This window comes from Cebus imitator, unplaced genomic scaffold, assembly GCF_001604975.1.
Source record: "Cebus imitator isolate Cc_AM_T3 unplaced genomic scaffold, Cebus_imitator-1.0 Scaffold118, whole genome shotgun sequence".
Classification (NCBI taxonomy): Eukaryota; Metazoa; Chordata; class Mammalia; order Primates; family Cebidae; genus Cebus; species Cebus imitator.
In genome coordinates this window covers 1,655,580-1,680,728 of record NW_016107433.1, presented here as the reverse complement: position 1 = coordinate 1,680,728, position 25,149 = coordinate 1,655,580, and the positions used below count along the sequence as shown (strand labels likewise).

Genomic DNA, 25,149 nt, shown 5'->3' with positions numbered 1-25,149 from the left:
AAAAAAAAAAAAAAAAAAAAAAAAAAAAAAAAAAAAAAAAAAAAAAAAAAAAAAAAAAAAAAAAGGCAGAATATAAAATTATAATATGGTGCCAAGTCTACAAAAGAAAGAAAGACACTATCAAACTATTAAAAGTACTCTTCTCTTGGTGGTAGATTTTGAATGACTTAAGAGTAATTTAATTTTCTCAATAAACATGCTTTGTGGGTTGCTTTGTTTTGTTTTGTTTGGAGACAGGGTCTTACTCTGTTACCCAGGCTGGAGTCCAGTGGAATGAACACAGCTCACGGCAGCCTCAACCTCCCAGGCTCAAGAGATCCTCCCATCTCAGCCTCCTGAGTAGCTGGGACCACAGGGCACACACCAATATGCCCAACTAACTTGTTTTGTAGAGACAGGGTCTTACCATGTTGCCCAGATTGGTCTTGAATTCCTGATCTCAAGCAATCCTCCCACCTCAGCCTCCCAAAGTGCTGGTATTACAGGCATGAGCCACCATGCCTGGCCTAATAGACATATTTTATAATGAGAAAATTATTACCTTTTTTAGAAAGCCCAGTCAGACCAGTCTGCCTAGCCAAAGCCTATCAGACATATAGCTAAGTACCCTCCTTCCCTCATCCCAAGGGTATATGTTTCCCCCTCACTATCCCAAGGAATATGGGGCGGGGGGTTTCCCTTTAATTTGTTATCTTTAATAAATTCCATAAAGTCAAGAGGCATGGGTATTCTACAGTCTGTTATTGCTAACTCCAAGTACTCTGAGGCTATTTTTAACACTGGATAAACTACATATACTGCCAAAGCTTTTGCAAGCAGAGATTTGGAAAGAACAGAATATTATTAAGTGCCTCTGACAATACAGTGCTAAGGAACATAGAATTCTGAATTCTGGGCCTTTCTCTTTTAAAACACTAGTTCTGCAAGGCTGGGTAAATTCACAGCAATCTTTTCTCCTTACTACCCAGTAAGAGAAAAAGGAAAATAAGGAGGGATTGACTGGGATCTCTCAGGTTCTATCTGCAGAAACTCAAATGTGGCTGCAGGCAGAGCTTGTTTACACAGTCAGTGTAAAGAAGGCTGATACACTAGAAGGAAAAGTGTCACGCCTGCTGCTCAGAACAAGTCACGAAGAGCAGCAGCGGCAGACAGGAAAGGGTCCTGTGGGCCTGAGGTTTAACACTGTAGGACTCCCACAGTCTAGAGAAGCCTATTTTCTCACTGATGCTTTTAACTAGTTTAAGATAAAAATCTGAGAAATAAAATAACTCTTTTTTTTCCTTTTTCTTTTTTTTTTCCTTTAGGAACAGAATAAAGGCTTCAACACTGGTTGGGGTTTTTTCTGGGCTAACTTACATCTAGCGATGTTGACTTCAATCAAAACAGCTGTCAAGACAAATAAAAGACATGCCCCAACCTGTCATATAGACCAAAAAACAGAACAAGGGCAGCCAAGAGAGGAGGAACATAAGGCACCAAAAGTCAAGAACAGATTCAAACTTCTCCTATCCCCATCCTTGATGCTTACTATCTCTCAGGACCAAATGACTGGTAAAATTACTTCCTCAAAAGGTAAGAAGACTTCCTCCCATCCAAAATGCAAAATATGCTATTGAAATACAAAGTATCATTATTAGTAGTACCCCCCACCCCCAGCATCCTCCCAATATCAGCCCCCACTTACATATGCAAGCAGCAGCGAGGAGACGGCAGGCCAGGTATGGGGGATCACAGGTGGGGAAGGACGGCTGGATGATGTAGTTGGCGAAGGTGATGGCGATGATGGCCTGAGCGGTGGGCTCAACAACTAGCAGTGAGACCCACAGGCGGATGAAGGCAATGAAGCCCCCAAAGGCCTCTAGAATATAAGCATAGCTGGCTCCCGACTTTGTGATGGTGGTCCCCAGCTCTGCATAACAAAGGGCACCCACAACAGAGAAGAGCCCACCAATGGTCCACACAATCAGCGACATCCCATAGGAGGCACTGTATACCAGCACACCCTTGGGTGAGACAAAGATCCCTGAGCCGATCATGTTGCCCACCACCAGGCTGACCCCATTCAGCAGGGAGATCTCCTTCTTCAGCTGCATAGTTTCCGAGGACCTTTGAGGTGGCAAGCTGACATCTTCTTCCACCTGGGATTGGCTGGTGTTAGGGACAAGATGGTAGGTGGGTGTGGGCCTCCCAGGCTCCCTGGCTTCCATGACAAATGGCTCCTGCACACCTGTATTTACTGTAGCCTGGCAAAGAATACAAGTATGTCAGTCTAGGGCAGGAGCTGGTTTAGACCAGATTTCCCTGCCCACTTCCTGTTTAGGGACAGCATGCCATGCACACAGCCCTAACTACAATAGGCTTTCTCAGTTCCCACCACAGGACACAGGGAAATGGAGCTGGGTAGACCTTCACTCCTCCCAAGAAAGATACCATGAGAGCTCACACATGATGTGATGATGACTTCCAATGACAAATACCTGTCTTGCAGCCCAGAGTAGGCTGGTATTAAATTTGTCCAACCCTGGATTCTCCCTGAGTTGTAGACTTTTGCTCTGTTCTCACTGGCTTAAAACCCACAAACCGGGACGGGGGGGGGGGAAATAAAAATAAAAATAAATAAGTAGATAATAATAATAATAATAAAAACCCACAAACCTTTCCCGCAAAGAAGACCAGAGTCCCTGCACCTGGCACACAGTCCTCACCAGCCTGAAAGGCCTCTCACTGTCCATACCCAGGTAATCCTGCCCACTCACCTCTACCCAAACATAAACTGGAACTTTTGCAATGTCCAGCGAGACATGAAGATGTCTGCAGCTACTCTCAGGCCAGTAAAGAATGTAAGCAGGGCCGGGCGCGGTGGCTCAAGCCTGTAATCCCAGCACTTTGGGAGGCCGAGGCGGGTGGATCACGAGGTCAAGAGATCGAGACCATCCTGGTCAACATGGTGAAACCCCGTCTCTACTAAAAATACAAAAAATTAGCTGGGCATGGTGGCGCGTGCCTGTAATCCCAGCTACTCAGGAGGCTGAGGCAGGAGAATTGCCTGAACCCAGGAGGCGGAGGTTGCGGTGAGCCGAGATCGCGCCATTGCACTCCAGCCTGGGTAACAAGAGCGAAACTCCGTCTCCAAAAAAAAAAAGAATGTGAGCAGGTGGTGGGAAGGGCGAGGAAGATGCTAAGACAAGGGCAGATCACCACTGCAGTGACTAGACCATGGGAGGTCCCTCATGAAAATACACACCTGGCTGGGCATGGTGGCTTACACCTGTAATCCCAGCACTTTGGGAGGCTGAGGCAGGCAGATCACGAGGTCAGGAGATGGAGACTATACTGACAAACATGGTGAAACCCCATCTCTACTAAAAATACAAAAATTAGCTGGGCATGGCGCTGGGCACCTGTAATCCCAGCTACTCAAGAGGCTGACGCAGGAGAATCGCTTGAACCCAGGAGGCGAAGGTTGCGGTGAGCCAAGATAGTGCCATTGCACTCCAGCCTGGCAACTGAGACTCTGTCTCAAAAAAAAAAAAAAAAAAAAAATACAGCCCTGTGTATCGTTGTGTCTGCAATGTGTACCTTACTCTCCCACATTGCTGCTTGCTCATTCAACATCTTTCTTTTCCCAAAGTACCCAGAAGAGAGGGGTTACATGATAAGACAATGTGGAGAAAGGACATCCAGGGGCATCCTAACCCAGGGCTAATTTGCCACTGGCATATTTGCTTTCTTCCCCAGCATGCCCCTCATGTTGGATTCCACATTAACCTACCTACGAAGGACCCAGAATCTATCAAAGGAAAATAAGCACCTTCCTGATCCTGCACCCAGCGTGACCTTCTCCTCCCTCAACTCCTGTGACAGTCATGCTTCAGATCCCTTGATCCCATCTCATCTTTAGAAGAAATCTGGTGGACCATCTGATTCCCACCCAGGAGTCAGTCCTTTAAGGTCACAGAGATAACTTCCAATTATCAGCAAGCACATCATCATTCCAGAGGCCTCTTACTTATTCAACAAATGTGTATGTGCCTAAACCTGGCCTCATGTAGCTCAGAGAAAGGAAACACAGCCAGTCAAGAGTGAGTAGTTCTTAGGGAAAATGCTGATCTCCATAGGCCCCACCCAAAACTCCTGCCTTCCCTATCCCAAACCCCTTCAAGTCTAGACCTGAGCCCAAGTAAAAAAGCTTCTCCCAGGCACTAGTCAAGTCTTCCCTCAGTCCCAGGAGTGGAGGCAGCGTACCTCTGCTGCGATGAGGCTGAGCTTTAAGGCAGCACCACTTTTGCTCTCACTCCGGCACCAAGCCATGCAGGTTTCCCTGAAGAGGCATGTGGAAACGTATTTGTTTTCATGTGCCTGTCAGGTGAGCCCAGGCATCCAGTAGTACAAAACCAGTACAGCTGGGGAGCCAATAGTTTCACATAACAGTCAGATGCAAAGACACCTAGGATGGCTTTTCTACCCAACTCAACAGGGAGACAAGCAGAGAAATCTGACCCTAGTGACCAATCCAGCTTACCCCATTCCATCACACTCTAGCTCAAAGGAGGGGTTGGGGTTACCACGTATTCCTTTCGTATTCATAAAACCTGGCACTGGTGTCGCTCATATGACTTTATTAGGTTTGTCTGATACACTGGTGAAACTACCCAGTGGCCTTATTTGGAGAGGTGAGGCAGTCACAGCACCCCAAGACGTCATGCCTAGGATCTCAGTTGCAGCAACTGAATGAAAGACAAGGTTCCTGCTGGAAGGTTAAAGACTCCTTCAGCCAAGGAGAGTAGCAGAATCACAAACAACTGAAGGCAGATAAGTCTTCTCTCTCTCTCAATCTCTCTCTCTCTCTTTTTTATTCAAGAGACAGCTTGGAGTCCAATCGTGCAATCATAGCTCACTGCAGCCTCCAACTCCTAGGCTCAAACAGTCCTCCTACCTCAGCCTCCTGAGTAGCTAGGACTACAGGTGCTCACCACCATACTCAACTATTTTTTTAAAATCTGTTTGTAGAGACAGTGTTTCACTATGTTGCCCAGGCTGGTTTTCAACTCTTAACCACAACTGATCCTCCTGCCAGGCACAGTGGCTCATACCTGTAATCCCAGCACTTTGGGGTGCCAAGGAGGGCAGATCATGAGGTCAAGAAGTCGAGACCATCCTGGCCAATATGGTGAAACCCCATCTCTATTAAAAATACAAAAAAAATAGCTGGGCATGGTGGCACGCGCCTGTAGTCCCAGCTACTCAGGAGTCTGAGGCACGAGAATCGTTTGAACACAGGAGGTGGAGGTTGCAGTGAGCTGAGATCACGCCACTGCACTCCAGCCTGGTGACAGAGCGAGACTCCATTTCAAAAAAATAAACGGGCCAGGTGCGACGGCTCACGCCAGTAATCCCAGCACTTTGGGAGGCCGAGGCAGGCAGGTCACCTGAGGTCAGGAGTTCAAGATCAGCTCGGCCAACATGGTAAAACTCCATCTCTACTAAAAATACAAAAATTAGCTGGGCATGGTGGCAGGCGCCTGTAATCCCAGCTAACTGGGATTCTGAGGCAGGAGAATCGCTTGAAACCAGGAGGCAGAAGTTGCAGTGAGCTAAGATTGTGCCACTGTACTCCAGCCTGGGTGACAGAGCAAGACTCTGTTTAAGAAACAAAAAATGCAATTGTTATCAAGAGCCTGTCCTTGGCTAAAGTAATTAAAGTTCCTACCTCTTTGCCAAACACCCAAGAGCAAAACTGTGATGTAACCCTAGCAGCTTCCAAAGGCACATGACTAAGCCTCAGGCTGGCTTGGACACACCTACAATCCCAGGGCCATCCTTTACCTCCTCTCCATATCTAAACTTCACCTTGGCTGGGCACAGTGGTGCACACCTGTAATCCCAGCACTTTAGGAGGCAAGGCATGTGGATCACTTGAGCCCAGGAGACCAGCCTGGGCAATGGTGAAACCCTATCTACACCAACAAACTATAAAAGTTAGCTGGGCATGGTGGCACACACTTGTAGTCTTAGTTCCTTGGGAGTCTAAAGTGGAAGGATCACCTGAGCTCAAGAAGGTTGAGGCTGCAGTGAGCCATGATCACACCACTGCACTCCAGCCTGGGTGACAGAAAGAGACTCTGTCTCAAAAAACAAACAACAAAAAATACAAATAAAATGGGGACAGGCATGATGCCTCACACCTATAATCCTAGTACTTTGGGAGACCAAGGCAGGAAGATTGCTTGAAGCCAGAAAGGAGTTCAAGAGTAGTCTGGGCAACATAGGGAGACTCTGTCTCTACAAAAAATGAAATAAAAAAAAAATTATGCCAGGCACAGTGGTCCATACCTGTAAACCAGCACTTTGAGAAGCCGAGGCAAGAGGATTGCTTGAGCCCAAGAGTTCAAGACCAGCCTGGACAACACATCAAGACCCCATCTCTACAAAAAATATAAAAATTAGCCAGGTGTGGTGGCACATGCCAGCTACTTGGGAGGCCAAAGTGGGAGCATCTCTTGAGCCAAGGAGGTCAGGGCTGTGGTGAGCGATTATCATGCCACTGCATTCCAGTCTGGGCAACAGAGCAAGACTCTGTCTCCCCACACACAAAAAAATCCAGTATGAAATGGTAAGTCCATCTGGGCATGGTGGCTTACGCCTATAATCCTAGCACTTTGGGCGGCCAAGGCGGGTGGATCACCTGAGGTCAGGAGTTCAAGACCAGCCTGGCCAACATGACGAAACCCCATCTCTACTAAAAATAAAAATTAGCTGGGCATGGTGGCACGCGCCTGTAATCCCAGCTACTTGGGAGGCTGAGGCAGGAGAATCACTTGAACCTGAGAGATAGAGGTTGCAGTGAGTCAAGATCACGCCATTGCATTCCAGCCTGGGAGACAGAGCAAGACTCCATCTCAAAAAAAAAAAAAAAAAATAGCTAAGTCCTGAACTTCTAGCTTCCACTCAAGGATGGATAGCATCATTCCCACTCCAGTGACAACAATTTTCCTTTGAGCCATCAGAAAGCTGAGGTTACAGGGTAACCAACTAGACTGAAACTGATGGAAAGACAGTCACCTCCAAGGAGAAAGAGAGATATAGGTCTGGCTCACCTGTGGTAGTGGGAGAGATGAGACCACCATTTAGATGAATCAGAAGAATTCGGGTAAATTTTTTAACAAATTACCAAATATCAAGTGTGGGTTAGTAAGAGCCACAGACACTCAGGTTTTTTCTACAGACCTCAATGGGTACTCGAAAGAAATACTGGGTAGGTAACCTAAGAAAACTTCACTTGGTAGTGCTGGCTTACGGGAGGAAAAACACCAAGGCCAACCTACACCCTTCTCCTCTAAAGAATAAAAGCCATAAACCCCTGGGAAAGGGCAGCAAACTCTGTCACTCCTAAGGCAGCTGGGGTAGGATAAAAGGAAAAACAAACCTCTGTGCCTGGAGGAAGAGTAGGAAATTCTGGACAAGACCACTAAAGGGGTCTGTCTTCTGGGAAAAGACCCAGAAAGATCCATTCCCAAGACCCAAGGAAATAGACAGGGCCTCCCTAAGACTGAGGGTGAACCAGGACAACAGAGAAACCTCTGCTCCCCTACCACCAGGTTAGCAAGCACCCAGGGACAAACAACAGCAGCCTACCATTGAGACTGTGACTGAGGCATAGGTGCACAGACAAATCCTAAAGCTGAGTGAGAGTGGCTGGATCCAGTGGCTCACACCTGTACTCTCAGCTACTCTGGAGGCTAAGGCTGGAGGATCACTTCAGGTAAAGAGTTTGAGACCAGCCTGGGCAACATAGCAAGACCCTATCTCTAAAGAAAAAAATTAAAAAGTAGCCAGGCATGATGGCACACGCTTGTAGCCCCATCTATTTACTCAGAAGGCTGAGGGGGAAGTTTGAGCTCAGGAGTTGGAGGCTACAGTGAACCATGATGGCACCACTGGCACTCCAGCTTGGGTGATAGAGCGAGATGACCCAGTGAGATCCTTTTTCTTTGTTTTTGTTTTTTTTTTTTTATCACCCAGCCTGGAGTGCAGCGGTGCGATCTCAGCTCACTGTAACCTCTGCCTCCAGGGTTTGAGCGATTCTCCTGCCTCAGCCTCCTGAGTAACTGGGACTACAGGCAGGTACTACCTGAAAAAATAGAACAAAACATTGAACAGCTGTGGGGCAATAACAAATCGCCTAGGTAAATATGTTTTAAATACATTTTTTGCTCTCTTTTAATATATTTTTAGAATATAACTGACTACCCAAAGGAAAAATAGTAACAATATATTATGGGATTATAGAATATTTAAAAGTAAAAATGTAGCCGGGCGCAGTGGCTCAAGCCTGTAATCCCAGCACTTTGGGAGGCCAAGGCGGGTGGATCACGAGGTCAAGAGATCGAGACCATCCTGGTCAACATGGTGAAACCCCGTCTCTACTAAAATTACAAAAAATTAGCTGGGCATGGTGGCGCGTGCCTGTAGTCCCAGCTACTCAGGAGGCTGAGGCAGGAGAATTGCCTGAATCCAGGAGGCAGAGGTTGCGGTGAGCCGAGATCACGCCATTGCACTCCAGCCTGGGTAACAAGAGCGAAACTCCATCCCAAAAACAAATAAAAGTAAAAATGTCAAGCCGGACACAGTGGCTCATACCTATAATCCCAGCACTTTCGGAGGCTGAGGCAGGTGGAATCACTTGAGCCCAGGAGTTTGAGACCAGCCTGGGAAACACAGCAAGAGCCTGTCTCTACAAAAAATACAAAAATTAGGCATGGTGAAGAGCACCTGTAGTCCCAGCTACTCAGGAGGCTAAGGCAGGATGATCCCTTGAATCCAAGAGGCAGGGGTTGCAGTGAGCTGAGACTGTACCACTGCACTCCAGCCTGGGCACTTGAGTGAGACTTGGTCACCAAAAATACAAGTAAAGCGTCTGGACAGTCGCAGTGGGAGGCCAAGATGGGAGAGAGGAACACTTGAGGCCAGGAGTTTAAGACCAGCCTGGGCAACTTGTCTGTCTCTAAAAAAGGAAGAAAAGAAGGATGGATGGGAGCGTGGGAGGGTGGGAAGGGAGAGAACTGGCTATGTTAACACCAGACATTTTCTGTCACAGTACTTATTCTTCAGGTACCAATTGATAAAGGAGAATTAATAATGGCAAAAAGCTGCTAAGACTTGATTTTGAAAGAATTTGCACTTAATTAATCACAATAGTAGCTACATACATTCCAAAAACAGCAGTTCATACCTGTGTGAGACACGTCTATGCTGTCCTCAGAGTAGATCTGCAGACCCTCTGCAACAATGGAATGAAAATCGCTGATTCAAGAAGCCAATCATTAAGACATTACCTCCAGCTAAGCATTATGAGAGGGTCATCAAAATTCTACCAGATCACCCTTTAGAATTGGCTATCCTTGTCCCTCAATTTTTATCCAATTGATAAGAGAAATTGGTTATTTCCAATTAGTTACAGATGCAATGAAAAAACAAGACAGAAATTGGTATGTGAGGATCACACACAATATCGATCTCTCTTAGCCTGGGTATCATACCAAAACCCAGTCTCTACAGAAAAATACAAAATATTAGGCTGGGTGCAGTGGCTCAAGCCTGTAATCCCAGCACTTTGGAAGGCCGACGTAAGAGGATGGCTTGAGGCCAGGAGTTTGAGACAAACCTGAGCAACATGGCAAAAATAAAAAATTTTTTTAAATTTAAAAAAATTCCAGCCAGGCACAGTGGCTCATGCCTGTAATCCCAGCACTTTGGGAGGCCAAGGCAGGTAATCCCAGCACTTTGGGAGGCTGAGGCAGGCGGATCACCTGAGGTCAGGAATTCAAGACCAGCCTGACCAACATGGTGAAACCCTGTCTCTACTAAAAATACAAAAATTAGCCAGGCATGGTGGCAGGCACCTGTAATCCCAGCTACTCGGAAGGCTGAGGCAAGAGCATCACTTGAACCCCAGACGCGGAGGTTGCAGTGAGCCAAGGTCACACCATTGCACTCCAGCCTGGGGGACAAGAGCAAGACTTTGTCTCAAAAAAAAAAATAGTTCCTGCAGTCTCCAGCACCAAATAAAGGAATTAAACAGACCAGTAAAATTTCCCCATGTAAATTTAACCAGGAAACTGCCACAAGAAATTTTGGAATAAATGAATTTATCACAATTCAATTACATCAGAAAACAATGGACGAATGGAGGAAAAAGTTCAATTACAAAGGAAGTTTTACAAACTAGATTTAAAACCAAAAATTCTATAATGATGAGAGGAAAAAATGCTATTGAGACTGTTTAGAAAAACTCAAAACCATTTTTATTGTGTACTCTCACACGATAACAATCAACACAGAAGAATTCTGTGATCAAATGCGGGAGTTGAGGGGGTTCCCCACTAACAAGCAATCAGCTCTCCCAGGGGAGACCAACTGAGTGTCCTCCAGTTCAATTCTAACACTGTCTACCTGGAGACAGCATCAGATCCCACATGGGGAAGGCTCTGTCCCACAAGACCACCCCCCCCCCCACAGGACACGGGGCGAAAATCCAGCCCTCCTGGGTTCAAGCAATTCTCCTGTCTCAGCCTCCTGAGTAGCTGGGATTACAGTATTCTACGTATTTTAGGAGTTGTATGCTAGGAAACGGGGCTGAAGACCAAACTGTTTCAAGTTGGGGCTCCCAAGACCCCTCTTTGAGTCCAATTAATTTGCTAGAGCAGCTCACAGAATTCAGGGAAACACTTACTTACCTTTACTAATGTATTAGAAAAGGTATTAAAAGGATACAGCTGAAGAGGTGTGCAGAGCCAGGCATGGGGTAAGGATCACAGGCATTCCTTGTCCTCCCAGGGAGAAGTACCCTCCAGTAACCTCCACGTGTCCAGCTATCTGAAAGCTCCCTAAACCCCAGCCTCTCAGGTTTTTATGGAGGCTTCATTGCATAGGCACAAGTGATTAAGCCACTGGCCATTGGTGATCAGCTTAACCTCACCCTCCCCCTTCTCCCCTCCCCGGAGGTTGGGGGTGGGGCTCAAAGTCCCAACTCTCTAATCCTGACTTGGTCTTTCCAGTGACCAGCCCCCATCCTGAAGCTCTCTGGGGGCTGCCAGCCACCAGTCAACTTATCAGCATACAAAAAGACATTACTTTGGTCTAAGTATTTTAGGAGTTGTATGCTAGGAAATGGATCAAAACATATTTTGCTATATCACAGAGAAATACATCAAAATCTTTTTATTTCCCCCTCTGGTTGAATCAAAATCTTTGTTTTTTAGCCTTTTTTTTTATTCCTTCTTTTTGAATCAAAATCTTAACTATGGTGAAAACACAGAAGACTTTTTCTTATTTATGCCTCTCTGAGTTATATATTGTCCACAATTATATGAATTAGTATGTTCTATTGTTTTGTTTTCCAAAAAAATAAGGCCAGGTACAGTGGCTCACATCTGTAATCCCAAAACTTTGGGAGGCCGAGGCAGGTGGATCACAAGGTCAGGAGTTTAAGACCAGCCTGGCCAAGATGGTAAAACTCTGTCTCTACTAAAAATACAAAAAAATTAGCTAGGCGTGGTGGTGGGCGCCTGTAATCCCGGCTACTCGGGAGGCTGAGGCAGAGGTTGCAGTGAGCCTAGACTGTGCCACTGCACTCCAGCCTGGGTGACAGAGCAACAAGCCATCTCAAAAAAAAAAAAGACGGGAAGAAGGTCTCACTATGTTGACCAAGCTGGTCTCAAACAATCCTCCCATCTCGGCCTCTCAAAGTGCTAGGATTACAGGTGTGACCCACCATGCCAGACCTGCATTAGTTTTTTTAAATGCTTAAACTTAGAAAAAAAATACATTCAGTGTACTTTTTTCTTAATCAAATAATGAAATCAAATAATTAAAATTATGTGTCCCTTTATTTATTTATTTATTTATTTATTTATTTATTTTTTGAGACGGAGTTTTGCTCTTGTTACCCAGGCTGGAGTGCAATGACGCGATCTCGGCTCACCGCAACCTCCGCCTCCTGGGTTCAGGCAATTCTCCTGCCTCAGCCTCCTATGTCCCTTTATTTTTAGGAAACCAGGAGACTCAAGATATTTCAGCTCCCAATCACAGTAGATAAGACAGCCTCACTTTCATGGCTTCGGTTTTCTATGTTTTTAACAACCTCATTGTTAAGTATCCTTAATTAAAATCCACCACAGGCTGGGCGCTGTGGCTCCCGCCTATAATTCCAGCACTTTGGGAGGCCTAGGCAGATGGATCACCTGAGGTCAGGAATTCGAGATCAGCCTGACCGACATAGAGAAACCCCATCTCTACTAAAAATACAAAATTAGCCGGGCATGGTGGCACATGCCTGTAATCCCAGCTACTTGGGAGGCTGAGGCAGGAGAATCACTTGAACCATGGGAGGCAGAGGTTGCAGTGAGCTGAGATCGCACCACTGCACTACAGCCTGGGCAACAAGAGTGAAACTACATCTCAAAAAAAAAAAAAAAAAAAAAAAAAAAAAAACCCAAAAAAAAAAAAAAAAAAAAAAAAAAAAAAACATGACAAAAAAAAAAAAAAAAAAAAAAAAAAAACATGACAATTATTCTTTAGAAAAACATGTAATACGGCCGGGCGCGGTGGCTCATGCCTGTAATCCCAGCACTTTGGGAGGCTGAGGCAGGCAGATCATGAGGTCAAGAGGTCAAGACCATCCTGGCCAACATGGTAAAACCCTGTCTCTACTAAAAATACAAAAATTAGCTGGACATGGTGGCACGTACCTGTAGTCCCAGCTACTTGGGAGGCTGAGTCGGAAGAATCACTTGAACCCAGGAGGCAGAGGTTGCAGTGAGCCGAGATTGCGCCACTGCACTCCAGCCTGGCAACAGAGCAAGACTCCGTCTCAAAAAAACAAAAAGAAAAAGGTGTAATATAAATATACAATTTATTTTTATAATAAATTAGTGTTATTTAACATGTAATACTAAAGAGTTCTTAATTATGTATAAGCCATTCTCTTTACTAATTCTGTGTTCACACCTATACAAATAAGTACAAACTCTTTTTTTTTTTTTTTTTGAGATGGAGTCTTCCTCTTGTTGCCCCGGCAGGAGTGCAATGGCTCAATCTTGGCTCAGTGCAACCTCCGCCTCTCAGGTTCAAGGGATCCTTCTGCCTCAGCCCACTGAGTAGCTGGGATTACAGGTAAGCGCCACCACACCCGGCCAATTTTTGTATTTTTGGTAGAGACAAGGTTCCTCCATGTTGGTCAGGTTGGTCTTGAACTATCGACCTCAGGTGATCCACCCACCTCAGCCTCCCAAAGTGCTGGGGTTACAGGCATGAGTCACTGTGCCTAGCCTAAAAACTCTTTGTAAATCACACAAAAGAAAATGGACAGAAGACAGCCAACAATATTTACCTGTCAAGAAATACACGAACATCACACTTTCACAAGCTACCTCCTCATAAATGGGTCCAGTAATGAGAAGGAAATGAAGTCCCCCGCAGCAAGGCCTAATTCCACTTGTCTGCCTTGGCCACGTAATCTCTGCAACAAAGAGTGGGAGGGAACTGATTAAAAAATGAACCTTCTAACCTGAGAAAGCTGATTTTCAAATATATACATATATGTGTATATGTGCATACACATATATATATAATTTTTTTAAATGAACCAAGAAAGCAGCAGAATGATATTTCCTTGCAAAATCTAAATTTAACGTGCCCAGCAGGGGCAGTCCTAATTACTGAGAGGTCCCATGACACCCACAGCGTGGGTATGACTGAAGTAGCCAGCCCAAACCTGTCAGAGAACTGGCCTTGTCACATTAAATCATGCATGTCTAGGCAGCTCTGGGGCCCCAGGTCCCGTGGGCACCGTTTGCATAACTCTTTTAGGAAAGAATCTGCATCCTAGAGACTACAGCAGGCAGCACAAAGGTCAGGACATTTCTTCTACTAAGAAATTCCAGGGAGGCCGGGCGCGGTGGCTCACGCCTATAATCTAATCCCAGCACTTTGGGAGGCCAAGGCTGGTGAATCCCTTGAGGTCAGGAGTTTGAGACCAGCCTGGCCAACCTGGTGAAACCCCGTCTCTACTAAAAATACAAAAATTAGCCAGGCGTGGTGGCAGGTACCTGTAATCTCAGCCACTGGGGAGTCTGAGACAGGAAAATCCCTTGAACCTGGGATGCGGAGGTTGCAGTGAGCTGAGATTGCACCACTGCACTCCAGACTGGGGGACAAGAGTAAGACTTCATTTCAAAAAAAAGAAAAAGAAAGAAATTCCAGGGAGATGGAGATCATAAAACTGGTATAAGCAATAAAAATACATCCACGGCCAGATAGGGAAGGAGGACAAGGCGAGGAAGAGAGTAGAAAGTCAGGCTGGTGGTTTTCCACACACTTGCCAGGAAAAGAAACCCCAGTGTAACGACTTGAATGACGTTCTGAGATCAAAGTTGGGAAGCAAAAGTCACCAGTGCAGCACACGTGGAACCTGAGTAATGCAGGCAGCCTGGGCAGGTCCCCAAAGGGCCTCACCGCCACCAAAAAGAGGTGGAACTGATGTCAGGAGGCAATCACAGCCTTTCAAGCCTGCTGCTCCCGGATCTGAAATCTGGGAGCAGCTCTGAGAGATAAGCTCCGAATCGCTGGGTACTGAAGTGCCGCACTGCAAGCTGAGCTGGCCCTGGCTTTTTCCCCCATCAAGGGCAGAGACTGAATTCTTTTTAACTGTGTCACAAAGCTCAGGGCACACAAGAAGTACTCAAAAACGTATTCGCCGACACCCTGACTCCTATTTATATTGACCATTACACAACATGTTTGCTTAGAGCCCAGTGAAGGATTTTCAGAATGTTTCACGTCTGTCTCCCCACATTCAGGACAAGAGATAGTCACACAAGATGACAGGCTATGGGGACGCTCAAAAGAGCCATATCACCGGGGGCACGAGAGTTCCCCAGCGCCAGCAGCCCAACGCTCCAGGCCCCAGCACGACACAAAACCTTGCGGCATTCTCTAAAGTCAATGGACTTTAAAATGATAATCGTCATTCTTGCGACAGCTCCAAGAAGCCGGGCTCCTGCGGTCCTGAGCCCGCGTCTTTCTCCGCCCCGCCGCGGCCGCCGCACAGCACAGGTTCTCCGTCCTGAAGTCGGAGGCGCAGTCACAGTCCCTCTCAGGGCCACCGTCACACGGTCTCACCCTCGCGGCGTGGCCCGCACACTCAGCGTCCCAGTCACCCTCGCACCTGGGGTTCCCCTCTCTACACACACCCCGGTCTTCCTCGCACTCGCCGCGTCGCCGGCACACTCCAGGGCTGGCTCCCTCACGGTCACCATCAGCCTCCGGGGCTCGTACTCACACAGCGTTTCCCCCACACTTGGTCCTCACGCTGGAGGTCCCTCTCCCCTCGCGGTGCCACCCCTCACCCGCGGCGCCTCTCGTGCGGCCCCAGCCGGCCAGCCCTGCGCAGTTTCCGGGCCGCATCCCGCTCTGGGTGGCGGCGGCGAAGACCAAGAGGGTTCGGCTCTCTCAGAACGCGGCCTGGCCCTGGCCCTGCTCCCCGCGCGCCCGCCCACGGCCCGGCCCGTTACCTCTCGGAGAACGAACGCCGCCAGGATGCTCGGTTGCGCCGCCGCCACCACAGCCGCTCAGGCCCCGCCCCGCCACGTCATCCGCCTTCGGATCGCGACAGCGCGCGCCGCGTCGGGATAAAGTTCCGCTAGGGGCCCGCTGGCGGCGGCGTTTCCGGGCCCCTGTGGCAGCCACGGCCTGGCCGGTACGGGGTCTGCAGGCCCGGCCCGTGTACGTGGACGCCCCACAGCCCCCAGTGGCCTCGCCGGGTCCCGGCCACCCTCGCCGCCCTGGAGTCACACGGGGACTCCAAGGGCGTCCACACCGGGACATTCCCGCGGGGAGCTCACATCGGCCCCCGCACCCGGTTCCTATCCTGCCCTTGGCCTGGGCCCGGCGCCCAGGGGGTCCCCTGCAGCTCACACAGAGATCCAAATGGCCTTCGCCGGGCCATCGTCCTCCCACCCCTCCACCCTCCCATCCCCCGCCTAGGAACCCCACTCACGCAGGCAGACACTGCAGGCTCCTTCGGCCAACCCCAGGCCTCCCTGGAGCTCTGTCCTCATCTTCCCTGTCCCTGCTGCCACCTCTCTTGGGGGAGCTGCACTTACCGACCCCTTCCCCTCCTTCTGTTTGCTCCTCCATCTTCCTCTTCCTCTGGTGGCTCTGGGGCTCTGTCTAGAGCCTCCTGACCTCATGAGCCCCTGAGCCCTCCACCGAAATTTCCTGTCCACACCTCAAGCACTGACTTTCTCCAGGGCCCTGGAGTCTTTTTCCCCCAGCCATATGACCACAAGTGCACATCCTCTGGTTCCAGACCACACCCAAGACCCTGCTCCCTGCTACGCAGTGACCCAGTCAGAAACAGGCAGCACCCCAGACCCTTCCTCCCTCTCCCCCTAGGGCCTACACCCTGTCTTCTCCCCAGCCACAATGACTTCCCAGTCCCAATCCTGCTCCCCTTAACCCATCTCCACAGAGTGGGGGATGCTCCTAAAATACAGACTGTGGTGACTTTGTATCTCCCCTACCTAAAAACCCTTCCCTTCTCCTCCCTGCAGGCCTGGGATGACAATGCTTGAGGAGCCCTCGCTGGTGCTGCCCTCCTGCCTGCCCTCTGCTTGGAACACCTCCCCTAAGTGTCAGTGAGTGGACATATATACTTGGATCAATGGAGTTGCACTCTTTGCCTCCCACCTCCTTGGCTGGGCAGAGGGATGGCTCTGGACACTTGTGTCGGCAGCCGGCCCACTTGTCCTTGCAACAGCTGCATATAAGATCTGCCAGCTCCTGTGCCTCTGGCTTTGCAGTCTCACGCCTAGTTACAGTAGCCCATCAGCTGAAAGCCCCGTGTACCCCACACCCTGAATCAGATGTTCTCCAACACCATCAGTGTTCCTCAGGACCACCCTGCAGAGTACATTTATTTGTAACCATTCTTTTTTTTTTTTTTTTTGAGATGGCCTCTCGCTCTGTTGCCCAGGCTGGAGTGCAGTGATGCAATCTCAGCTCACTGCAACCTCCGCCTCCCAGGTTCAAGCGATTCTCCTGCCTCAGCCTCCCATTAGCTGGGATTACACATGCCTGCCACCACGCTCAGCTAATTTTTGTATTTTTAGTAGAGATGGGGTTTCACCATGTTGGCCAGGCTGGTCTCGAACTCCTCGGTGATCCACCTGCCTCAGCCTCCCAAAGTGCTGGGATTACAAGCATGAGCCACCGCACCCAGCAACCATTCTTCTGCTTTTAGAGATAGGATCCTACCATTGCTCAGACTGGAGTGTAATGGCTATTCACAGGTGTGATCATAGCTCACTGCAACCTCAAACTCTTGGTCTCAAGCGATCCTCCTGCCTCAGCTCAGCTTCCCACTTGGGACTACAGGTTTATAAGAGTCTTGCTCTGTCTTGCCCCGGGTGGAGTGCAGTGGCGCCATCTTGACTCACTGCAGCCTCCACCTCCAGGGTTCCAGTGATTTTCCTGTCTCAGCTTCCTGAGTAGCTAGGACTACAGGCATGTGCCACCACACCTGGCTAATTTTATATTTTTAGTAGAGATGGGGTTTCACCATGTTGGCCAGGCTGGTCTTGAACTCCTGACCCCAGGTGATCCACCCACCTAGTCCTCCCAAAGTGCTGGGATTATAGGCATGAACCATGGCGCACAGCCTATTTCACCTTTAGAGGTAAAGTCCTACCCAGGCTGGTCTCAAACTTCTGGGCTCAAGCAATTCTCCCACCTTAGCCTCCTGAGTAGGTGGAACTATAAGTGTGAGCCAATGCACCCAGATGTCTCCTTTCTTTGGATGAGGAAACTGAAGGTCAGAAGGCTCCCCAGCCAACTTGCCTGGAGCTAGTAGAGCTGAGATTTGAACCCTGGTGTGCTGTTACTAAAGCCTCCTCTGACTCCTTGCCCTCTCTCTGCAACTACGAAACTGAGGGTGACAGTGAAGCTAAAATGGGTCAGAGGTGAGTGCGGTACCATGAATAGGTGGGTGTCAGGGCCAAGCAGGGAGTCAGGTTGGGCAGGGCCTGGGATGAAGCTCCCTTTCATGTTGTCATAATTTTACTGAGGCCAGAGCTGCAGCTGGACCATTGTATTTTTTACCCCAGATATTTTTACCCCACTCTGGGTCACCCTGTCCTTCCAGGTTTGGCTACAGGTGGTGGTGAGAGGGTTCAGAGCGCCCTCTTGTGGTCTCTGGTGTATCAAAGCCTGGCACCCTGGTTGCTGGGGCTCAGTGAAGACAGAACTGGGTACTGGCTAGGCTCTGGACTACAAAATTCAGACCAAGACCCTATCCCTATCCATTGCCCTGTCTCTGTCTGTCTTGGTCTCTGTCCATACTAGTCTCAGCCTAGTAGTCTCTTTTCCTCCCTTAAGCTCTCTCATCTGTACCTACCCAGGGGTACAGATAGCAGGCTGATGAGCTGAAGACGCAAAGAAGGGTGGCATCCTAAAAAGAACTCTAGGTTCAAAGGCTGCTGAGACTTGTAAGTTGAGGGAGGACAGAGGCTGGGAAGGAGGGTCTTGCCAGGGTGACCTGCAGGACTGTCCTTGCCCCCAGCTCCTGGGTGGCATGTGTGGCCTGCTGACTAGGCAGGAGCAGGGGAAGGACAGGACCCACTGCCACAGGAGTGTTTCAGATTCTGGTTCTTAGTCCCAGGAGGGGAACTTGATTCCAGGAGAGAGGGCAGGAGGATGAAGTCCACAGAAGGGCACAGGAACCATGCTTTGGTGCTGAGAGAACCCATCAAGGCTCCTGTAAAGGCCCAGCCCCTAATTTCCTGCCTTTCTAGACACCTCGTACCTCCATCACCTCTCTCCCCTTATGCTTAGAGCAGAGGATAGGCCAACGCACCTTACAGCATCCAGAGTAGTTTTATTGCCGGAATCCAGATACAGCCTGTTCAGAGCCCCATGTGGGGCCCACCACTCAGAAACAAAGGGAGAGACAGATGCCAGGCATGTATGCAACAGAGAAAATCCAGCTCCACAGAAACCTTGTGGGAGAGCAGCTCAGACCAGCCTGAAGGTGGCTTTGCGAACCCGACCTAGAGGTTGGACCCTTCTCTTGGCCTGTAGACAGTCACCCACTTAGAGCCTACTGCCATGAAGACAGTCCCTGACTCTCCATGGCTACTGCCACAGGGAAACCCATGCAGCACCCTGGGGCAGACAGAAAGCTCCTCGGGGGGCCTCAGGGGACACCTGGCTCTCTCAGAGTCCCATTCAAGTTTCTAGGCTAGTCCTGGCAGACTAAATACCAGTCAGCTGCCTGGTGGGAGTAGGTGCTGGACAGGGTGACAGGAGTCCCACCACTTCTCAGCCCTGTGCCAACCCGCTTGGGTACTAGTGAGTCTCTAGGGCAGGGTGGCAGTGTGGTGGCGGGGTTAGCAAGAGGTGCAGCTCAGGGAAGCTGCAGGCAGCCTTGACTGCTTCCTTGGATTCCCTTTCTCCACAGGTGCCTCGAAGGCCATGGCTCCCACCCCTGCTGTCATCCTTGGAACAACAGTCCCAGGATGAAGGGGGGTAGCTTTAGTCCTAGGGCCAACAGCACATCTGAGGGAATCAGGGGTCCTGGGACACAGCCTGCAGGACTGGGGGCACATCTGCTGCCCAATCCAGAGCTTGACTGCTCCTGGCGGTAAGGGAGGTAGGAGTGAAGTAAAATGTCCCAGGGTCTGGGAACCATGAAGAACACAACAAACTGCCCCTGCCTGCAGGGGCTACTGGGCTCGCCCCAGGAAGCCACAGTCAGGCTGGCTACCAGCTAAGCCACAGGGAAGCCAGCAGCTCTACTATCCATGGCCAATGGCAGGCCTACCTGTGGCCAGTGTGTGGAAAGGGTCACCCAATGGGCCAAGAGCCCATCCCTGGGACCTTTGGGTACAGGACCACAGCACAGTAACATCCCTCATAGGAAGGCTGTGGGGCCAGGGCCCAGTGGGCAAGTATGAAAAGCCCATGGGGTAGGGGGAACACATGGCCCCAGTTAGGGATTGGGACCAGGGCCCAGCCAGTCCACCCTGCGGAGCCAGTCCTGAGGTCACAGCAATTCTACCATCAGCAGCATTCTTTCCATCCAGTGTCCCTTGAGTCCAGACTCTTATTTCTTCCTTCTTCACTGCCACAGACAAAGGATAACAAATGGCACGTCCCCACAGCAGACGCTTCACAGCTCAAGACTCGGGGCCTTGAATGGTCAGTCACAAACTTTGCGAAACTCATGGGCCATGACAGCCCCAGAGGCCAAGGGTAGGTCCATGGCCGAGCCATCCAGCCCTGCCTGGCACAGGAGTCAGGGCCCAAGGAGCACACGTTTCAGATAGGCCAGAGTGGTGGCGTTGGCCAGCATCTCGATGTGCTCGCTGCCTGGCAGCTCCTGCAGCAACACCTGGTGCTCCTGATGGCTCTGCCAGGCCTGGCACTGCAGGGCACTCTGCAAGTTCACAGTACCATCGCCGTCACCAAAGCAGATTTTAGGGTCACGATCAGGGAAGCTCTCATAGTAGAAGGAGTCTGGTGTGGGGACACCAGTGCCATAGAGGCAGTGCAACTGCACACCAGGTGGCATTGAGGCTTCCACCAGCCCCTCCGTGTCCTGCCGCATGAACCAGCCATCTTCAAAGCCGATGTCCTGGAAGAACTTGCGGTAGTCCCGCAGTGTGTAGTTGATGGTGGGTGTCTGCACAAACACCTTTTCAGGTGACCAGGTGTAGTTGTAGGGCAGTAACCAGCTGGTGGAGACAGCGGACCGCTGCTGCTCCCGGATCTTCAGGGGCCCGATGACTGGGATCCGGTTGTTGTCTCCTGCAGGGAGAAGGCTCCAGTCAGCCTGTGCTTAGGAATGCCAGCTGGTTGGGCAGCATGTTCACCACCAGGCCCCTGCCAGACCCCAGCTAGGGGCCCAGTCCACAGCCCCGCATCTCTACCCTGTTATCATCATTGTAGTAACTGTAACTCTCATCCCTGCCTTGGCTTTTTTTCTTCTTTGTGAGACAGGGTCTCACTCTGTTGCCCAGGCATCATCAAGGCTCACTGTAGCTCACTGTAGCCACCTTCCAGGCTCAAGCAATCCTCCCACCTCAGTCTTCCGAGTAACTGGGACTACAGGTGTGTGCCACCATGCCTCATGCCTGGCAAATTTCATTTTTCCTTTTTTTTTTTAATTTTTATTTTGAGGCAGTGTCAAAATTTAAAAAAAAGAAAAAAAATTGCTTATAGCCATTACTGGGACAAAAAAATATATAAAAATACAAAAATAAAAGAAAAAGAGGCAGGATATCGGTCTGTCACCCAGGCTGGAGTGCAGTAGTACAATCTTGGCTCACTGCAACCTACACCTCCTGGGTTCAAGCAAACCTCCTACATCAACCTCCTGAATAGCTGGAACTATAGGCACGTGCCATCATGCTAAATGTTTCTACTTTTTGTACAGATGGGGGTCTTGCTTTGTTGCCTAGGCTGCTTGCCTTGGCTTTCATTGTTTCCCTTTATTTTTGGTACATCTGGGCGGCACACATCCAGATGTGTTTTGTTTCTTTTGCTTTCCTCACCAGGGAGTGAGGCAGCACATACTCACAGGGTGATTTACGATGCTTCCTTGTCTGTAAACTGTACCCTCCAAGTGCTGATCAGGCCTATGGGCACTGACCTAGCTTAAAGTGAGTCAGCAGGCTGGCAGCCCAGAGGTGATGACATGTTCTGCTTTTTCTTTCATGACAATAAACTGTGTACCAGTTTTTCTTTTCGTAAGCTAGACCAGTGTTCAGCCAGCCATGGTCTCATCCCTCCCACTTGCCTGTGCACTGACCTGGGCAGCCAGGCGTGCTAGAGACAGGGGAGGAGGGGAGGTTGCAGTTGGAGTTGGAGTCCCTTTACACAGGAATGTGAACAACACAAACAACCACCAGCCAGGGAGGCTCTGGGAAGTGAGCTGTAACTTGGGATCAGGAGCCTTTGGCCTGTTCAGGACCATGGTCACCCATCACCCTACCTGCATCTGAAAGTGGGGAGGCCCCTCGGACTGACTGTAGGGCCTTAGCTCTGCCTGCTGTGGCCTGGCTGTAGGACCCCTGAGGCAACGAAAGCCCCTAGGGGTGCATGGACTTCCACTTCCCCACACCACACCCCCAGTCCTGGACTGCCAAGGCCAGACAGAACAGCTTCCCAGCCTCTGAAGCAAAGCTCTAAGGGAACTCACAAACTCTGAAAGGAGCTGGGACCCAAATGCCACTGTGGCTACCTGTCTAAACTCAGGGTATGCCCACATCTGTCCCTCCAAGCCCAGGCTAGACAGAATGGGTGGCCATAATGAGTCCTCACAAAATCTGAATGTCTTCCAGCCAATTCAGAGAGTCACTGGACCTGACCCAATCACAATGCCAGTTGACCGAGCAGGTCATGCAGTACCAGGGACTTGAGCTCACAAGATGCTTGGCATAGCTCTAGCTCATAGCTCCCAAAGTGAGGGTCCATAAGCCTCCCCCTAGTCCTAGCAAAGGGAGGAAAGCTCCCTCCTAGAGCAGGAAGCTCTACTCTACAGCTGCAGCTGGCGAGCTGCAACAGTCATGAAAAGATGGGGCAGAAGCCAGAAAGGGGGTGGCTTTCCCAACTGCCAGGCAAGCAGGCCCAGCCAGATCTGCACCTGTTTCCTCCCTGTGTTGCCCACAGAGGCTCCTTGCTACCCACAGATGAAGGTGCAACTCATAAATAAAAAACAAGTCTAGGGGCCAGGTGCCGTGGCTCACACCTGTAATCCCAGCACTTTGGAGGCCAAGATGGGTGATCATTTGTGGTCAGGAGTTCAAGACCAGCCTGACCAGCATGGTGAAACCACATCTCTACTAAAAATACAAAAAAATCCGGCTGTGTGCAGTGGCTCACACTTGTAATCCCGCCACTTTGGGAGGCTGAGGCAGGCAGATCACTTGAGGTCAGGAATTCCAGACCAGTCTGGTCAACATGGTGAAACCTGGTCTCTACTAAAAATATAAAAATTAGCTGGGTATGGTGATACGTGGCTGTAGTCCCAGCTACATGGGAGGCTGAGGCAGGAGAATCACTTGAACCCGGGAAGTGGAGGTTGCAGTAATCCGAGATTACATCACTGTACTCTAGCCTGAGTGGCAGGGTGAGACCCTGTCTCAAAAAAACAAAACAAAACAAAAAAACTGATCTAGGCTTCCTCCTCTGGTGTGAAGGTGGGGATAAAGAAGTAAAGATAGGGGTAAGAAGGAGGGATGGCCAGGTGTGGTGGCTCACAACTGTAATACCAGCACTTTGGGAAACCAAGGTGAGTGGATCACCTGAGGTCAGGAGTTAAAGAACAGCCTGGCCAACATGGCGAAACCCCATCTCTACTAAAAATACAAAAATTAGCTGGATGTGGTGGCAGGCACCTGTGGTCCCAGCTACTCAGGAGGCTGAGACAGGAGAATCACTTGAACTCCGGAGGCGGAGGTTGCAGTGAGCCGAGATGATGCTACTGTACTCCAGGCTGGGCAATAAAGCAATACCTTGTCTCAAAAAAAAAAAAAAAGAAAGAAAGAAAGAAAAAAGAGGGAGGCACAAGGTTTAATCCAAAGTTCTTTGGCCAACCACGCCTGAGCACTATGTGTATATATGTTTGCATTGTGTGTGTGTGTGTGTGTGTGTGTGTGTGTGTGCGCATGCATGCACACAAACGGGTACCTGTGTGACCAACATTTATGCCACTCTGTATACATGGCTGTAAGAAACCTACACAGATAGCCGGGCGTGATGGCTCACGCCTGTAATCCCAGCACTTCAGGAGTCTGAGGCAGGTAGATCATGAGGTCAGGAGATCAAGACCAGCCTGGCCAAGATGGTGAAACCCCATCTCTATTAAAAATATAAAAATTAGCCGGGCACAGTGGTGGGCACTTGTAATCCCAGCTACTTGGGAGGCTGAGGCAGGAGAATTGCCCGAACCCAGGAGGCAGAGGTTGCAGTGAGCCAAGATCTCACCACTGCATTCTAGCCTGGGCAACAGAACAAGACTCAAAGAAAGAAAGAGAGGGGGTGGGGAGAGAGAGGGGGAGAGAGAGAGAGAGAGAGGAGAGAGAGAGATGTACACAGATTACAAGGGCTATCAACTAGATGGGTGAAATTAGCAGTAGTGTTAGATTCTCTCTTTCTTTCATACCTAGTCCCCCAGAAGATTCTCTTCTGGAGAAAAAGATATTCGAAAAAGGACGGGACAGGGCAAGGTGGCTCACACCTGTAATCTTGGCACTTTAGGAGGCTGAGGTGGGCAGATTCCTTGAGCTCAGGGATTCGAGATCAGCCTGGGAAACATGGTAAAACCTCTTCACTATACAAAATACAAAACTTAGCCAGATGTGGTGCGCGCCTGTGGTCCCAGCTATTCAGAAGGCTGAGGCCAGAGGATCACGGGAACCCAGCAGGCGAGGTTGCAATCAGCCAAGATAGCACCACTGTATTGTACTTCAGCCTGGGTGGAGAGTGAGACCCTCCATCAAAAAAAAAAAAGAAGAAAGAAGAAAAAAGAAGAAGGAAGAAGAAGAAAGAAGAAAAGAAGAAAGAAGAAAAAAGAAGAAGGAAGAAGAAGAAAGAAGAAAAGAAGAAAGAAAAGAAGGAAGAAGAAAGAAGAAGAAGAAAGAAGAAAGAAGAAGAAAGAAGAAAGAAGAAGAAGAAAGCCACTTTGAAGAAAAAAAGAGTGCTACCCCAAGAGAAGAGACACTGTGGAGACCAAAGCAACTCCATCTTGGATACTAATCCATCATGTTGCCTTCTGATTAACCCCAGGAAGGCCACTAAGATTTCCACTTTATTTTCTGTTCCTTGTATAAGGGCATGTACTTACTTTACCATAAGTGAAAAAAGCCTCCATGTTATCATCCTTCAATGTCCAACACATCCCACCAGAGTCACCCTTTCCCTACAGAATATAAGCCCTAGGTCTGGGGGCTAATGGGGTGGGGATCTACCATCTTATCTTGCCACCACCTGAGACACAGATGTGGCTTCTATTCATATGTCCTATTAAATGTTTTTCTCTGAGAAACTAGGTTTGTCAGCCTCTTTCTTGAACTTTTTTTTTTTTTTTTT

At 49.2% G+C, this 25,149-nt stretch overlaps 2 protein-coding genes across 16 annotated transcripts in view; both read right to left on the bottom strand.

Annotated features, from left to right (window-relative positions):
- The window catches only part of SLC7A6 (solute carrier family 7 member 6), a 41,588-nt gene extending 25,891 nt beyond the window's left edge, over nt 1-15,697 (bottom strand). Inside the window, exons 1-4 of one of the 13 annotated variants that reach the window (XM_017539479.2) lie at nt 15,573-15,697; nt 13,391-13,519; nt 9,233-9,280; nt 1,685-2,243 (exon numbers count right to left, since the gene is read on the bottom strand). In XM_017539479.2, coding sequence (XP_017394968.1) covers nt 1,685-2,207 — 523 coding nt within the window. In that variant the 5' untranslated portion in view covers nt 2,208-2,243; nt 9,233-9,280; nt 13,391-13,519; nt 15,573-15,697. The other 12 variants (XM_037742325.1, XM_017539480.2, XM_017539482.2 and 9 more) reach the window with 12 other exon arrangements.
- Nucleotides 15,698-18,914: 3,217 nt separating this feature from the next.
- Nucleotides 18,915-25,149, bottom strand: part of PLA2G15 (phospholipase A2 group XV) — a 20,316-nt gene continuing 14,081 nt past the window's right edge. For all 3 annotated transcript variants that reach the window (XM_017539471.2, XM_017539472.2, XM_037742318.1), the window contains one exon: nt 18,915-20,865. In XM_017539471.2, the coding sequence (XP_017394960.1) occupies nt 20,354-20,865 (512 nt within the window). In that variant the 3' untranslated portion in view covers nt 18,915-20,353. The remainder of the gene's footprint in view (nt 20,866-25,149) is intronic.